At 36.1% G+C, this 11,360-nt stretch overlaps 2 protein-coding genes across 5 annotated transcripts; one reads left to right on the forward strand and one right to left on the reverse strand.

Annotated features, from left to right (window-relative positions):
* Positions 1-976: 976 nt before the first annotated feature.
* Positions 977-5,925, reverse strand: LOC107793340 (uncharacterized). Of its 3 annotated transcripts, none has more exons than XM_016615665.2 (13): positions 5,608-5,925; positions 5,464-5,506; positions 5,266-5,355; positions 5,090-5,167; positions 4,009-4,083; positions 3,781-3,833; positions 3,391-3,553; positions 3,072-3,182; positions 2,609-2,735; positions 2,388-2,485; positions 1,838-1,976; positions 1,374-1,426; positions 977-1,283 (listed from the first exon to the last, which is right to left on the reverse strand). In XM_016615665.2, the coding sequence occupies exons 1-13, from the start codon at positions 5,727-5,729 to the stop codon at positions 1,170-1,172; spliced, it is 1,266 nt and encodes a 421-aa protein (XP_016471151.1). In that variant the 5' UTR covers positions 5,730-5,925; the 3' UTR covers positions 977-1,169. The 3 variants fall into 3 exon arrangements, with proteins under 3 accessions (XP_016471151.1, XP_016471153.1, XP_016471152.1); XM_016615667.2 differs by having other exon boundaries at positions 5,266-5,351; positions 5,608-5,691; XM_016615666.2 differs by lacking the exon at positions 3,072-3,182.
* A 1,410-nt stretch (positions 5,926-7,335) lies between these two features.
* Positions 7,336-10,854, forward strand: LOC107793342 (O-fucosyltransferase 30). 2 transcript variants are annotated; one of them, XR_001649702.2, is made up of 3 exons: positions 7,336-7,859; positions 8,504-9,850; positions 10,590-10,854. XR_001649702.2 is itself a non-coding variant. In XM_016615668.2 (2 exons), the coding sequence occupies exons 1-2, from the start codon at positions 7,426-7,428 to the stop codon at positions 9,555-9,557; spliced, it is 1,488 nt and encodes a 495-aa protein (XP_016471154.1). In that variant the 5' UTR covers positions 7,336-7,425; the 3' UTR covers positions 9,558-10,854. The 2 variants fall into 2 exon arrangements, 1 of the variants encoding a protein (XP_016471154.1); XM_016615668.2 differs by having other exon boundaries at positions 8,504-10,854.
* The last annotated feature ends 506 nt before the right edge of the window (positions 10,855-11,360 follow it).

Below are 11,360 nucleotides of genomic sequence, written 5' to 3' on the forward strand. Positions count from 1 at the left end.
CCTATACCCATTTTTAAATTTTTTTTTAACTTGTACCCACTTTTAAACAACTTCAGACATTTTTCTCCTCTTTTTTCTTCTTCTTCTTCTTCTTCTTCTTCTTCTTCGGATAACAGCCATTTTATATGGTGTTTGTGAACATATTTTAAGGTAGTTTATGATGTTTTACAGTGGTGAGTTGTTATCACGCTTTATTTTTTACTATTGCTTAGGATTTCTTCTTCTTTTTCTTAATTGCAAAATGGGTTCGTTAGATTTATTGTTGTTTTGACAAATTGATTATTGGGGTTTGTTCTTGATGATATTTGGAGGTTATGTTTCAAATTTGAGCTCATTTGGAGTAGATTTAGGTATTAAATCGTATATTGAATTGTTATAATTCGAACAACATTTTTTTGTTTCTGAGCAATTTGCACTTCATGCCTTAAGTGCATGAAAACGTTTGTTGCACTTCAGACCTTTTGGCCTTAAGTACATCTGAAGTGTAATTTTTCACTTCATACTTATTGGACTTTGGACTTAAATGTAGAAAAACGTTTGTTGCACTTCAGACCTTTTGGCCTTAAGTGCATCTGAAGTGCAATTTTTCACTTCAGACTTATTGGCCTTAAGTACATCTAAAGTGTAATTTTTCACTTCAAATTTATTGACCTTAAGTGCATAAAATCATTGGTTGCACTTCAGACCTATTTGGCCTTAAGTGCATCTGAAGTGCAATTTCACTTCAGACTAATTTTCTTTTAACTTCAGACCCGATAAAGTCTGAAGTTGATCGTAAAGTGGGTAGACTTGCAAATGTTTTTGCAAAGTGGGTATAGGTTCAATTGTGACCCCAAAATCGGGTATAGATGCAAAAGCCCCTCGCCGGGCCACACCATTATAGCCGGCCTTGGAAAAGCAGTAATCCAATAAAGTGTAACATAAAGACCCTAAAGTAATGGCTGTATCAAAAACTATATCTGCTTCACAAAAGGTATAAAGATGGAGTGCTCCTGATACAAACTTTTCATATTAGAATTCAAGTTTTTGCTACAAAGTTTGAAGGTCTTACTCTCAATGGCCAAATCTTTCACACAAGATGTTACAAATGTAGCTGAATATGTCTAGAAAAAAGAAAAACAGCAGGAAAAGAAACCCCCCAAGCTGATAACTTTTATTTCTGTTGTCTGCTACAGTAGTGTGGCCACGTTTTGGGGATCGTTCACTGAAAAGGGTCTCAAGCGAGGGTCTGCTAGATGGGGAAGACCAGCTCTTGCTCCCAACGCCCTGCACCCAATACCTGCCTGCAATCAATCCACAAAGCACAAGTTAGCTTTTCTTGCATTTACACTACATGTAATCAACCAAAACAAAGTTTCTATGTCTATACTAACCACTTGAGAAGCAAATGGCAACATTTTTTCTGGTGGCATATTGGCACAGAGAGCTGCAGATAACAAGTGGGAAATCCATGAAAAACGAAACCATTATAAAACTCTGATCAATCATGAAGGGAGCAATGTTATTCAGGGGCAGAGGCAGAAACCGAGCTACAATAGCTTTTGTTCAAATAGTATATTTTTAAATTTAGAATCCAGTCATTAGCACTTTGAAGTCGTCGTTCTAAAATTCAAAATCCATAAGGTCGAAATCTTGATGTTATTAGATTTTAACTTGTATAAACATAGACACAAGTAGAACTACATAAAAAACAACTATCATCCGGAAAGGAGGTATGAAACTGGTTGAGGTTGATAGAAGCTCTGGATCTCAATTGTCACAAGCAGGGGAAAAAGGGAGATGCCAGGAATATAACACATTTAAAGAAATAAAGACTGCAGAGTATAAATTTTCTTACCATACAGAACTGCTCCAATAAATGCATCGCCTGCACCAGTTGTATCGACTAGTTCTGATGGCGGTATCTTTTCAGCTGTTCCTAGAAGCAGCTTCCCACTCACTGTCCCGATGCCTTTTGCATGTAATTTTGCGATATCCTAGAAGAAGACATGATCTTTAGGCTCAAATATCATAACTTAATGAATCTACAAACATACTCTATTCAGCTTCAGAAGAAGTGCCAGAAAAAACTTCATAAGTACCACCAATTAGTCTCGTATAAATAGATAAATTTAAGAGAGTGCTGAGTAATGGTATGACTGCAAAGAGAACATGTGGAGGCAATTCATATTCGTAAAGCTCAATCTCATGAAGTACGCGAAAAGAAGTACTAAGCCGGGAAGAACCAAACATGACTCCCAGTCTCCCACTCCCACGATAGATTCCACCTAATATTGGTTGACTAGACCAAAATGAATTGTGTACATGGATTTCTTTGTGCGTGTGAGCACTGAGACCATGCTTCTGTCATCTATTAAATGATAAAAATCTTCTTATCGGTGAATTACCGAGGATATGCATGTTGGACTGGTTGCGTCAGCATCAATGCTCTGCTTCATCTTCTTGAACAAGTCATCAACATCAATTTCTTCAGACTGGAAATCCTCTGCAAATCAACAAATAGCGAAAAGCAAATACACACACCTCTTCATTATCTTTCCAAACAATTTGTTTGCCGACAAGCAGACACTTAACATACATCAGAAGAACCAAAAGTATGCAAGCATACCAGCTTCAGCTCTTTGTAGCATCAAGCAGCCATCTTCACCCAATGTCACAATTACAAATTTGATGTTTGGCAACTTCAGAAGTACAGAAACAAGAGCATCTGGGACTGAAGGGGCCTCTGTCCATGCCTGGGCGACAATACATCTTTTGTCAATTTTGTCAAGCTCAACCTCTGAAAGGTTGGAAAGGAACAAAGATATCACAAGTAAAGCTAGGAGGTGAAGAATAACACTATTTACCTTTCTTAGAAATAGTACTGAATTAAAATCGGGAAACAACAAATTTCACTCCTGGTAAAGAGCATATTAGCTACAGATACCAAGGAGACGAAATCTAAAACATTTACTCATTTACCTAGACCTTATTAGCAACAAAGATTTAGAAGCAGATCACCAGATATATAAATTGAAAAGAGTGCAGCAAAGGAATCATCCCATTGCAGTTTGCCAGCTTAGCTAACTTGCCTGTGGAAATTTCGCTGAGCATACAACATAAGTTGCCAAGTTTAGAAGGTCATCTACCCTTTCTCTTTTACTTTCTGCATCAATTACAATAGGTATATTCCTCCGATGTGCCTGCACTTGAAATCCAAAAGGCATGCAGTTTTTTTCCATTTGGTTGAAAACATAGTCTTCGAATAATTTGAACATAAATAAGAAAAAGAGTTAAGTACTCGGTATGTTGGATCTAGGACGAAATGAGCAATATGATCAGAAGCAAACAGTAAGATAGCAGATTCCGTGACTCCAATTTGTGTGACAAAGAAGACCAAGTTAAAATTACCTCTTGGGCCACAACTAAAGCTGACAACAATTCAGTCTCTTGCAATACTCCATCAAAATAGACAAGTCTCGCATCATCCAGAGCTGAAGACAAGTTCGACTTGGATAGATCCTCAGGTATCATGGGCGGGTATCCTGGAGTGTATATGCAAGTACGAGTTTTCCTGGGAGATTAAACAATATTAATCATGAGCAGAGCCAACAGCTTCAATAGAACAAGTGCATAAAGGACAGCAATCCAATTGTATAGTATTTATACTTCACTCATGCAATATGTGGTGGAGAAAAATATAGTTGAATACTTTGGAACCAATTATGCCGTACATTTAGTCAAGTGCCAATTTTAGCACAGGAAAATTAGTGTAGATGAGGAATCCAATTAGCCACTCACGCTTGACTATCGACAATCACATAAGAGAATGTCGAGTGGCCCCCTTTGGAAACCTGAACCAAATTATAGGTTGAAGCACATTAAATACTCCGCTTGTGTTATATTTGATTTACTACATATTGGAAATAGTTTAGATTGTGATAAATTCAACAGATGCATGAAAGTACATCCATAATTATTCAAGAGAAACATGCAAGAACCTTCAAGTCTGAACTTTGCCAAACTCACCACCATAAACGATGTATCAACTCCATCAGCTTCCAGCTCTTCCAGTATTCCTTTTCCTTGAGAGTCATCCGCAATCTACAGCAAAAAATGTTATAAAAATGTGAAGACTTTCAATGCATTATTGCAAAAGGGTTATGTGTGGAAAGGTGAAGGAATAAAGTAGTTTCATAGAAACAACAATTATAGGTAACTCCTTAAGCAATAATCCTCAATGATACAAAGTACACAATGAGTTGGGTTGCACTTTAATAGATATGTATTTATTCCACGTTATGCAGATTTCAGAGGAACAGGAAGTAATATTAGCAGTTGAATCTTGACCACATAATGTGGGACAAGTTTACTAGACAAGTTTATTCTGGTAGAGTTACATATTTCTTTGGCATTAAAGGCTGACTTTCTCCAATAAGTCCAGATTAAAGGAACACAGAAGTCAAACTGTGCCATAGAGGCACAAACCACTCTCTAGGAAATCATAGTGTCAGGAGGTAAATCGGTGTTTGTCAATTCCAATAGCAGGAAACAGGTTCAAAGGTTCAAGAAGCAAATTACAGCCAAGCTAAGATAGAACTTGTGTTCTTTAACAGTGCTATGACACCATAATGGAATTCTTTATCTCATATCTAAAAGTTCTATTCTTATATGTATGCAGCAAAACAATGTTTTCAGGGGGCAACAAAAAGAAATTCCTTTTCCTTTTTTTTCTCAGAACTGAGGAATCTCCTAGGGCCAATGGTGTATGGTTCGAAACTCGGTAGATAATGGGCCCGCCCCTCAACCCTTCTGCACTTCAATACCAGATTTTCGCCTGCGGCAGGGTACAAACCCGCTACGTGCGTTTAACCAACACATTACACGTTGCGCTCTTACTACTAGACCAAAGCCCTGGGAATCCTTATGCGTTGAGCCAAGAAAGGAATGCTTCTTTGAAGCTCTTATAACATAAAATACAGTCTGACGAAAATTAGAAACTTACACAGCTAAACCTGTACTTGAATAGTAAGGAAAAAAAAAAAAAGAGCACGAATTTGAGATAGTTAATACATTTAATTGGTATCAATAAGCCTCAGATGTCTCATACCTTTGATATAATTCTTGGAGATAGGCCTAAACGAGCTGCACAAGTTAACGCGTTCCCTGCGTTGCCACCTCCTTGAACCTAATAAAAAACACAACTTTCCTTGAAATTTTAACTGAAAATAAAAAACAAAAAGCACACTATCAATCACACTTAGAGAGAACAAAAATCAATCACACCTGAAAGCTGGTGCTACGAATCTTTTCATCAGGCTTAGGATAAGAATCCACAGCAACCAAGAAGTCCACCGCCGCCATACCGCAACCTAGCTACTCAAAAAGCGCAGAACAAATTCAATACATATAGTAAATTCTACAACGGTTTCACCATAGATTCTTTTCACGTGTGAAGAAACTGTCAAAGAGAGGAAGACCCACAACGGTGCGATTTTCTGGGGTTGACGGAATTGACATTTTCAACCTGAATTTGATTAAACAAGACATTTATATATGTTCAGTTTAGTTTACACAAAGAGAAAGCTAAAAGAAAGGTAATCATTTTTATGAGATTAAGGTACTTACCTAGTAAAGGGAGACTTGCAGGTTAGATTATAAAGTCGAGGAATATGATAAAGAAGAGTTGACGGCGTTGATCGGCAGGGAAGTGTGGGAGAGCTGTATGACTGCAACCGAAACGTCGCCATTTCTGGGAGATATTCAACTATTAAAGCAGTGATTTTGCGAAGACGCAGAGGAAATGAAGTTGATTAGTCAGCTCCTCAGTGAAGGAGGTGTTTACCATCAGCTTTGTTGGTCAGACTGAAAGGAAAGTAGGCAAACTTTTTCTTTTGTTTCGGAGAGAAACCAAAAGAGACCAGCTTCTCTGGCGCCGCAATAAGATTAAACACCAACATAAGTAAAATACAATAATCATAATTAATACCCTTTCCCTTTCAAAATTTATGTGTTTGTTTGACTAAACACAAATCGCATTAAAAAATAAATAAATACACATGAATTGAAACAGAGATAATATGTTATTAAATTCATACAAACCTAGGGGTTTTGATTTCGTAGATCAAGAAAATAATGTCAAAAATAAAATGTGAAATTATTTTATTTATTTTTGGTCAAAAAATAAGTAATACATATATATTTTGATATTATTTTATATTTTGTTTTGTTTTATTTTATGTGATGCAATTTGATTAGGCACGAAATTTAAGAAATAAAAAATAAAATTTATAATATATATATTTGTATAACTATAAAGAGTGTTTGATATGCGGACTAAATTATTTCGGGATTATAATCATGAAATTATAATTCCTGAACTAATTTTATTCCACTTGAAAGGTGGAATAAAATAATTTTAAATTTTTTGGGATAAGTAGTCTGGATTAAATTTATATTGTCAACCAAATACAATATAAATTTAATCTTATACTTAATCTCACCTTATTCCATGTACCAAACCAAACGACCCCTAAATTACCTCATTATAAAAAGATATTACTTTTTATACAAAATTTAAAAATACATCAAATAAATTTAAAAATACATCAAATAAATTGAGACTGAATTACAATTTAATGTATTATCTTTATTATGAGATAATAATACGAGAAATAGCTAATACTCCTATAGAACAACCAAATGACAAAACATTAATTCTCTCTCTATCATTTAAAAAGGCCAAGGAAATGTGGTTCTTGAAAAAGGTTGGGAGTAGGGCTGCTTATCAGGCGGATTGGACGGTTATTTATTCTTAACGGTTTGGCTTATCGGTTATCGGCTTTTAAATATATTAATCCGCTAGCCACCCGATAAGATATCGGGCGGATTGGTATCGGTTTAGCTCTTATCGGGCGGTTTATCGGATTGTTTGCTGACTGCTGTGACTCAAAATAAAATTTCTATGCTCAGCAGACTACATTCCAGTCTATAGAATATGACACCTAAGAAGAGAGCTAAATAGAAAAAATATAGAGCTACATTCCAGCTTATTTTCCAGTAGAATCAATCTCTGGGGATGAGTCTATTAACAACTTATAACTATTAGAAGAAATAGAAGAGAACACCGGGTATAACACATGACATCAAAATTATCTAATAGTAACTAACTGGAATAGTAAATTATAACTAAATGTCTAATAGTAAATTAGTAATAAATAGAATACTAAAAGTGGAAGAAGGATTTTTAATCCGCCCCCAAACCGATAAGCTGTTAATAAAAAAATTTCAATCGATTTCCCCCGTTAAACTGATACCAATAAGTCATTAACCTTCCGTTTCGGTTTCGGTTCCGTTTTTAACCCCCTTGGACTTGGGAGTTGGGAGTGGTAAACTAGGCTGCCCACCATCTCTGATCCAAGAATTCAGAGAGGAGATTTGAATCCAATGGAAACTGAAACTTTCAATAGACACAACAAATCAAGAAAGAAACAAAGATCTCCACTTTTGATCTTCCTTTTTCTCTTCACTCTAATTCTCCTCTTCTACTACTTCAAAAACTTCATTTCCCCTTCTCTTCTTCCCCTTCCCCAAAAATCGAAAATACCCATTATACCCCGCCCCTCGCAATGCAACCCCACAAATCGCCTTCAGGGGAAGTTTCTCTGGTACGCACCTCACAGTGGGTTCAGTAATCAGTTGGCTGAGTTCAAGAACGCTATTTTGATGGCTAAGATCCTTAATCGGTCCCTAATTGTGCCGCCCATATTGGATCACCATGCTGTTGCGCTTGGTAGTTGTCCTAAATTTAGGGTTTTGAACCCTATTGAGTTGAGATACGCTGTTTGGAATCATAGTGTCCATCTATTGCGTGATTGCAGGTAATCTAGAAATTTGTTCCAGTTCCCTTTAGCTCAGAAAATTGCATTATTTTATGTTTGTTAATTTATCTGACTGAATTATGTAGAGATATTGATTTAAAGAAAGTTTTCTGTTGCTATAAACCATCTATTAAGTGTAAAACGAGAAATTTAAAGTTAAATTGTTTGTAAGTATAGAAATGTGGCACATAAAATGGGGCAGAGGGAGAATATGTGAAACTATAGTTCAGTGGTTGTCAGGAGCTTTTTAGTTATATGCCAGTGTAGGAATATATGTGGATATAGAAAATCTCTAGTTCTAGAGAACCCATACTCAAATGACAAATTATTAATGGAATGCACGTGAGCAGAGCGAGACCTAGTTGATTGATTGATTGATTGAATGTGCTTAATGCTAGCATCTAAACTATGTGCTTAGAATGCAGTGACAAAAGTTTTTCTGGGAACTTTGTATGCATTGCAAACCACTATCTTGTTTGTTGTTATCTTTCTGCTGCAGATTTAACTTGGACTTTATAAGTTATAAAATATTAACTATTGAATTTCGTTGTGCATTTTGATTTTTGATTGAGAAAAGATAGACATGCTTTCTTGGATGGAGTATTAGGGAGTTTCTAATATATTGCTTAAATTGTGTGTTGCAGATATGTATCCATGGCTGATATAGTTGACATCTCACCACTTGTGTCTTATTCAACAGTGAGATTTGTTGATTTTCAAGTATTTGTGTCCTTGTGGTGTGGTGTAAACTTGGATGATATTTGCTCTAAAGACCAAAATATTCCATCTCCTTTATCTGAGAGACTTAGAGAATGCGGTTCTCTGTTGTCTGGTTACTATGGTAGTATAAGTGATTGTTTGACTGCTTTAGAAGATGACTGTAGAACGACAGTTTGGACATATCAAAAAGATGTTGAGGACGGGGCTTTAGACTCATTTCAACCTGATGACCAACTTAAGACGAAAAAGAAGATTTCATTTATTAGGAGAAGAAAAGATGTATATAAGGCTCTTGGTCCTGGTTCTGCAGCAGAATCAGCCACTATTTTGGCGTTTGGAAGCCTTTTTACTTCTCCTTATAAGGGATCTGAATCCCATATCGACATTCATGAAGCTCCTAATGATCCCGTGATACAGACCTTAATCGAAAAGATAGAGTTCCTTCCCTTTGTTCCTGAAATAATAAATGCTGGCAAGAAGTTTGCTCTTCAAACTATCAAAGGTCCCTTTCTTTGTGCACAGCTCAGGCTACTAGATGGACAATTCAAGAACCACCATAAATCTACTTTTCTTGGTCTGAAGCAGAAGTTAGAATCTTTGAAGCAAACAGGACAGAAACCGATCCATGTATTTGTGATGACTGATCTCCCCGTGGCTAATTGGACGGGGAGTTACTTAGGGAGCATAGCAAAAGATTCAGATGCCTTTAAGCTGTTTGTTATTAGAGAAGAAGATGACTTGGTTCAAGAAACGGCTAAAGAAGTCATGGCTGCGGGGCATGGGCTAAAACTTGGTTCAATTTTACCGAGTTCAGCAGGGATTAACAAGCATCACCATCCTCGATCTTTTTCTGATGTTCTCTTATACATAGAGGGAACAGTCTGCAGCTGCGCTTCTCTTGGTTTTGTTGGCACTGCTGGGTCAACGATTGCCAAGAGCATAGAATTAATGAGAAAACATGGCATTTGTTCTGGCTAAAATGCTGCTATTGTTGTTGGCTTCTAGCTAACTAATGCTATTTACCTAGATTTGTGGTCTCCCCTTTGGCAGCTAGAATCCACTTATCACCTGAAATTCTCCCTTATGCCGGTCTAAACAAACTTGAAATTGCGAATTAACAATGTCCTATGTGAATTCAAAGATGACAAGGCTGACAAATCTGAAGGATATTAGTGATCCATACTACTGGAAAAGGAACTAGTGGATGAAGAATCCGCAAAGCTTATTTCAAGGGATTGGAACCACTGATGGGTGAATATTTTTGTGCAAAGGTTCTTTTCTTCAAATTTATAGTGCTAACTAGATACCACTTATTTGATTTAAGGCGGTAATTGTGTGTGCAAATTTAAGTCCATAATTGGATACAAGATCAACAACCTTCAAATCAGCGTCTTTGTTGATCTCCTGACGTTTAATAACCTATATATTAGCAAAGAAGAACCATGTAGATCAGTTGAAATATACAGATTGTTTATTTATCTGTTAGAAATTCCCTCACTTTCCTGAATACAGTCTATGTTGGATGGTGTGGCTTACTATATGCTAAAAAGAAATTGAAAGGGTACTTCTATGTTGATTCTCAGTTGTTCATGTCCTCCTCACTATAATGTTGCTATGAAACATGGAAACACAAGCATACTGTTATCTGTTCAACGGCGTTATATATTTAAATTTGGCTGCAGCTGAACTATCTTCTGAATAATGGTTTATGATTTTGTTAACAAAGCTTCAGCATATAATCTAATATAAATATTTTAAATAAAATCAAGGTAACAGCCTAATAGGGATCAAGATTTTGAGCCAACTACTGTAGAGTAGAAATTTCAGACTTTTATCTAAACTCATTGTGTATTTCACAAAAACTTTCTCACAGAGAAGTATGAATTGACAGCAAAGTTTCCTGAGTTATTTGCTTCTGGAGAAAAGGGTAGTACTGAATATTGTTATATAGATTGATTCAGGTTGATATTTGTTACTCCTATCTTTTATTTGTCTATCCTTGTGGACTAGGGCTCACACGGTAGCAGAAGAAAAAAATGCTATGTGATTTTTTCCCATCAACCTAAGATTTTGGCTGATAGAGTTACACAGTACCATTGTTGGTGAGACTTGGAAGGTTGCAGCTACCTGTGGAATAGACGAGTTGTGCACAAGTTGGTCTGTACACAATTGCTATATAGATTTTTTTAAAGTGGATGATATTCATAATTTGTAACTACTTGTATTGAACCATACTGATGATGGCATTTATATGAGTTATGTTTCTGTTGGTGTTCTTTTTTCTCATCAAGATATATTAGACATTTCGGTTTACTAGCTCTCTTTTGGTTGAGAAGCAGGGTAACACAAATATTTGCATGATGTGCTTACTGTTCAATGTTCATCAAATAATCTATTTCTCAACCTTGGATTATAGCTAATGCTGTTTAAGTTTTGGAAAAATAAAGGTTGGAAGCTGATTGTATAGTTTTGTTATATAGCTGGAGTAACCTCTCCCCTATTGGCTCCCCCGAATTATTTTTGGATTTTGTTAGCTCCCTAACACTAGCATAGGACCATCTGTACAGAGCTAACATATCATCTTTTGTATTAGCACCTGGACAGTGCTCTTTTGCATCTTCTTGATACTTTTTATACTAATATATTTTACTTATCAAAAATATAAAGGGTGGAAGTTGAAAGCGGAAGACTCCTTTAGAGGTTTCGAATTTCAATTTAAGTACACTATTGAACTAACGAAATGGGCATTGCCTTGATTTTCTATGCTAACTTCTAGGTGGG

Source organism: Nicotiana tabacum, chromosome 23 (assembly GCF_000715075.1).
Source record: "Nicotiana tabacum cultivar K326 chromosome 23, ASM71507v2, whole genome shotgun sequence".
In the NCBI taxonomy this organism is placed as follows: domain Eukaryota; kingdom Viridiplantae; phylum Streptophyta; class Magnoliopsida; order Solanales; family Solanaceae; genus Nicotiana; species Nicotiana tabacum.

Excerpts from the sequence above, each read along its gene's own strand:
- LOC107793340 (XM_016615665.2), bottom strand. The coding sequence starts at position 5,729 with ATGGCGACGTTTCGGTTGCAGTCATACAGCTCTCCCACACTTCCCTGC. Across the intron at positions 5,507-5,607 it reads TGCAAGTCTCCCTTTACTAG|GTTGAAAATGTCAATTCCGT; the intron begins GTAAGTACCTTA and ends AATCAAATTCAG. Across the intron at positions 3,834-4,008 it reads TTGATACATCGTTTATGGTG|GTTTCCAAAGGGGGCCACTC; the intron begins GTGAGTTTGGCA and ends AATTTGGTTCAG.
- LOC107793342 (XM_016615668.2), top strand. The coding sequence starts at position 7,426 with ATGGAAACTGAAACTTTCAATAGACACAACAAATCAAGAAAGAAACAA. Across the intron at positions 7,860-8,503 it reads CATCTATTGCGTGATTGCAG|ATATGTATCCATGGCTGATA; the intron begins GTAATCTAGAAA and ends TGTGTGTTGCAG.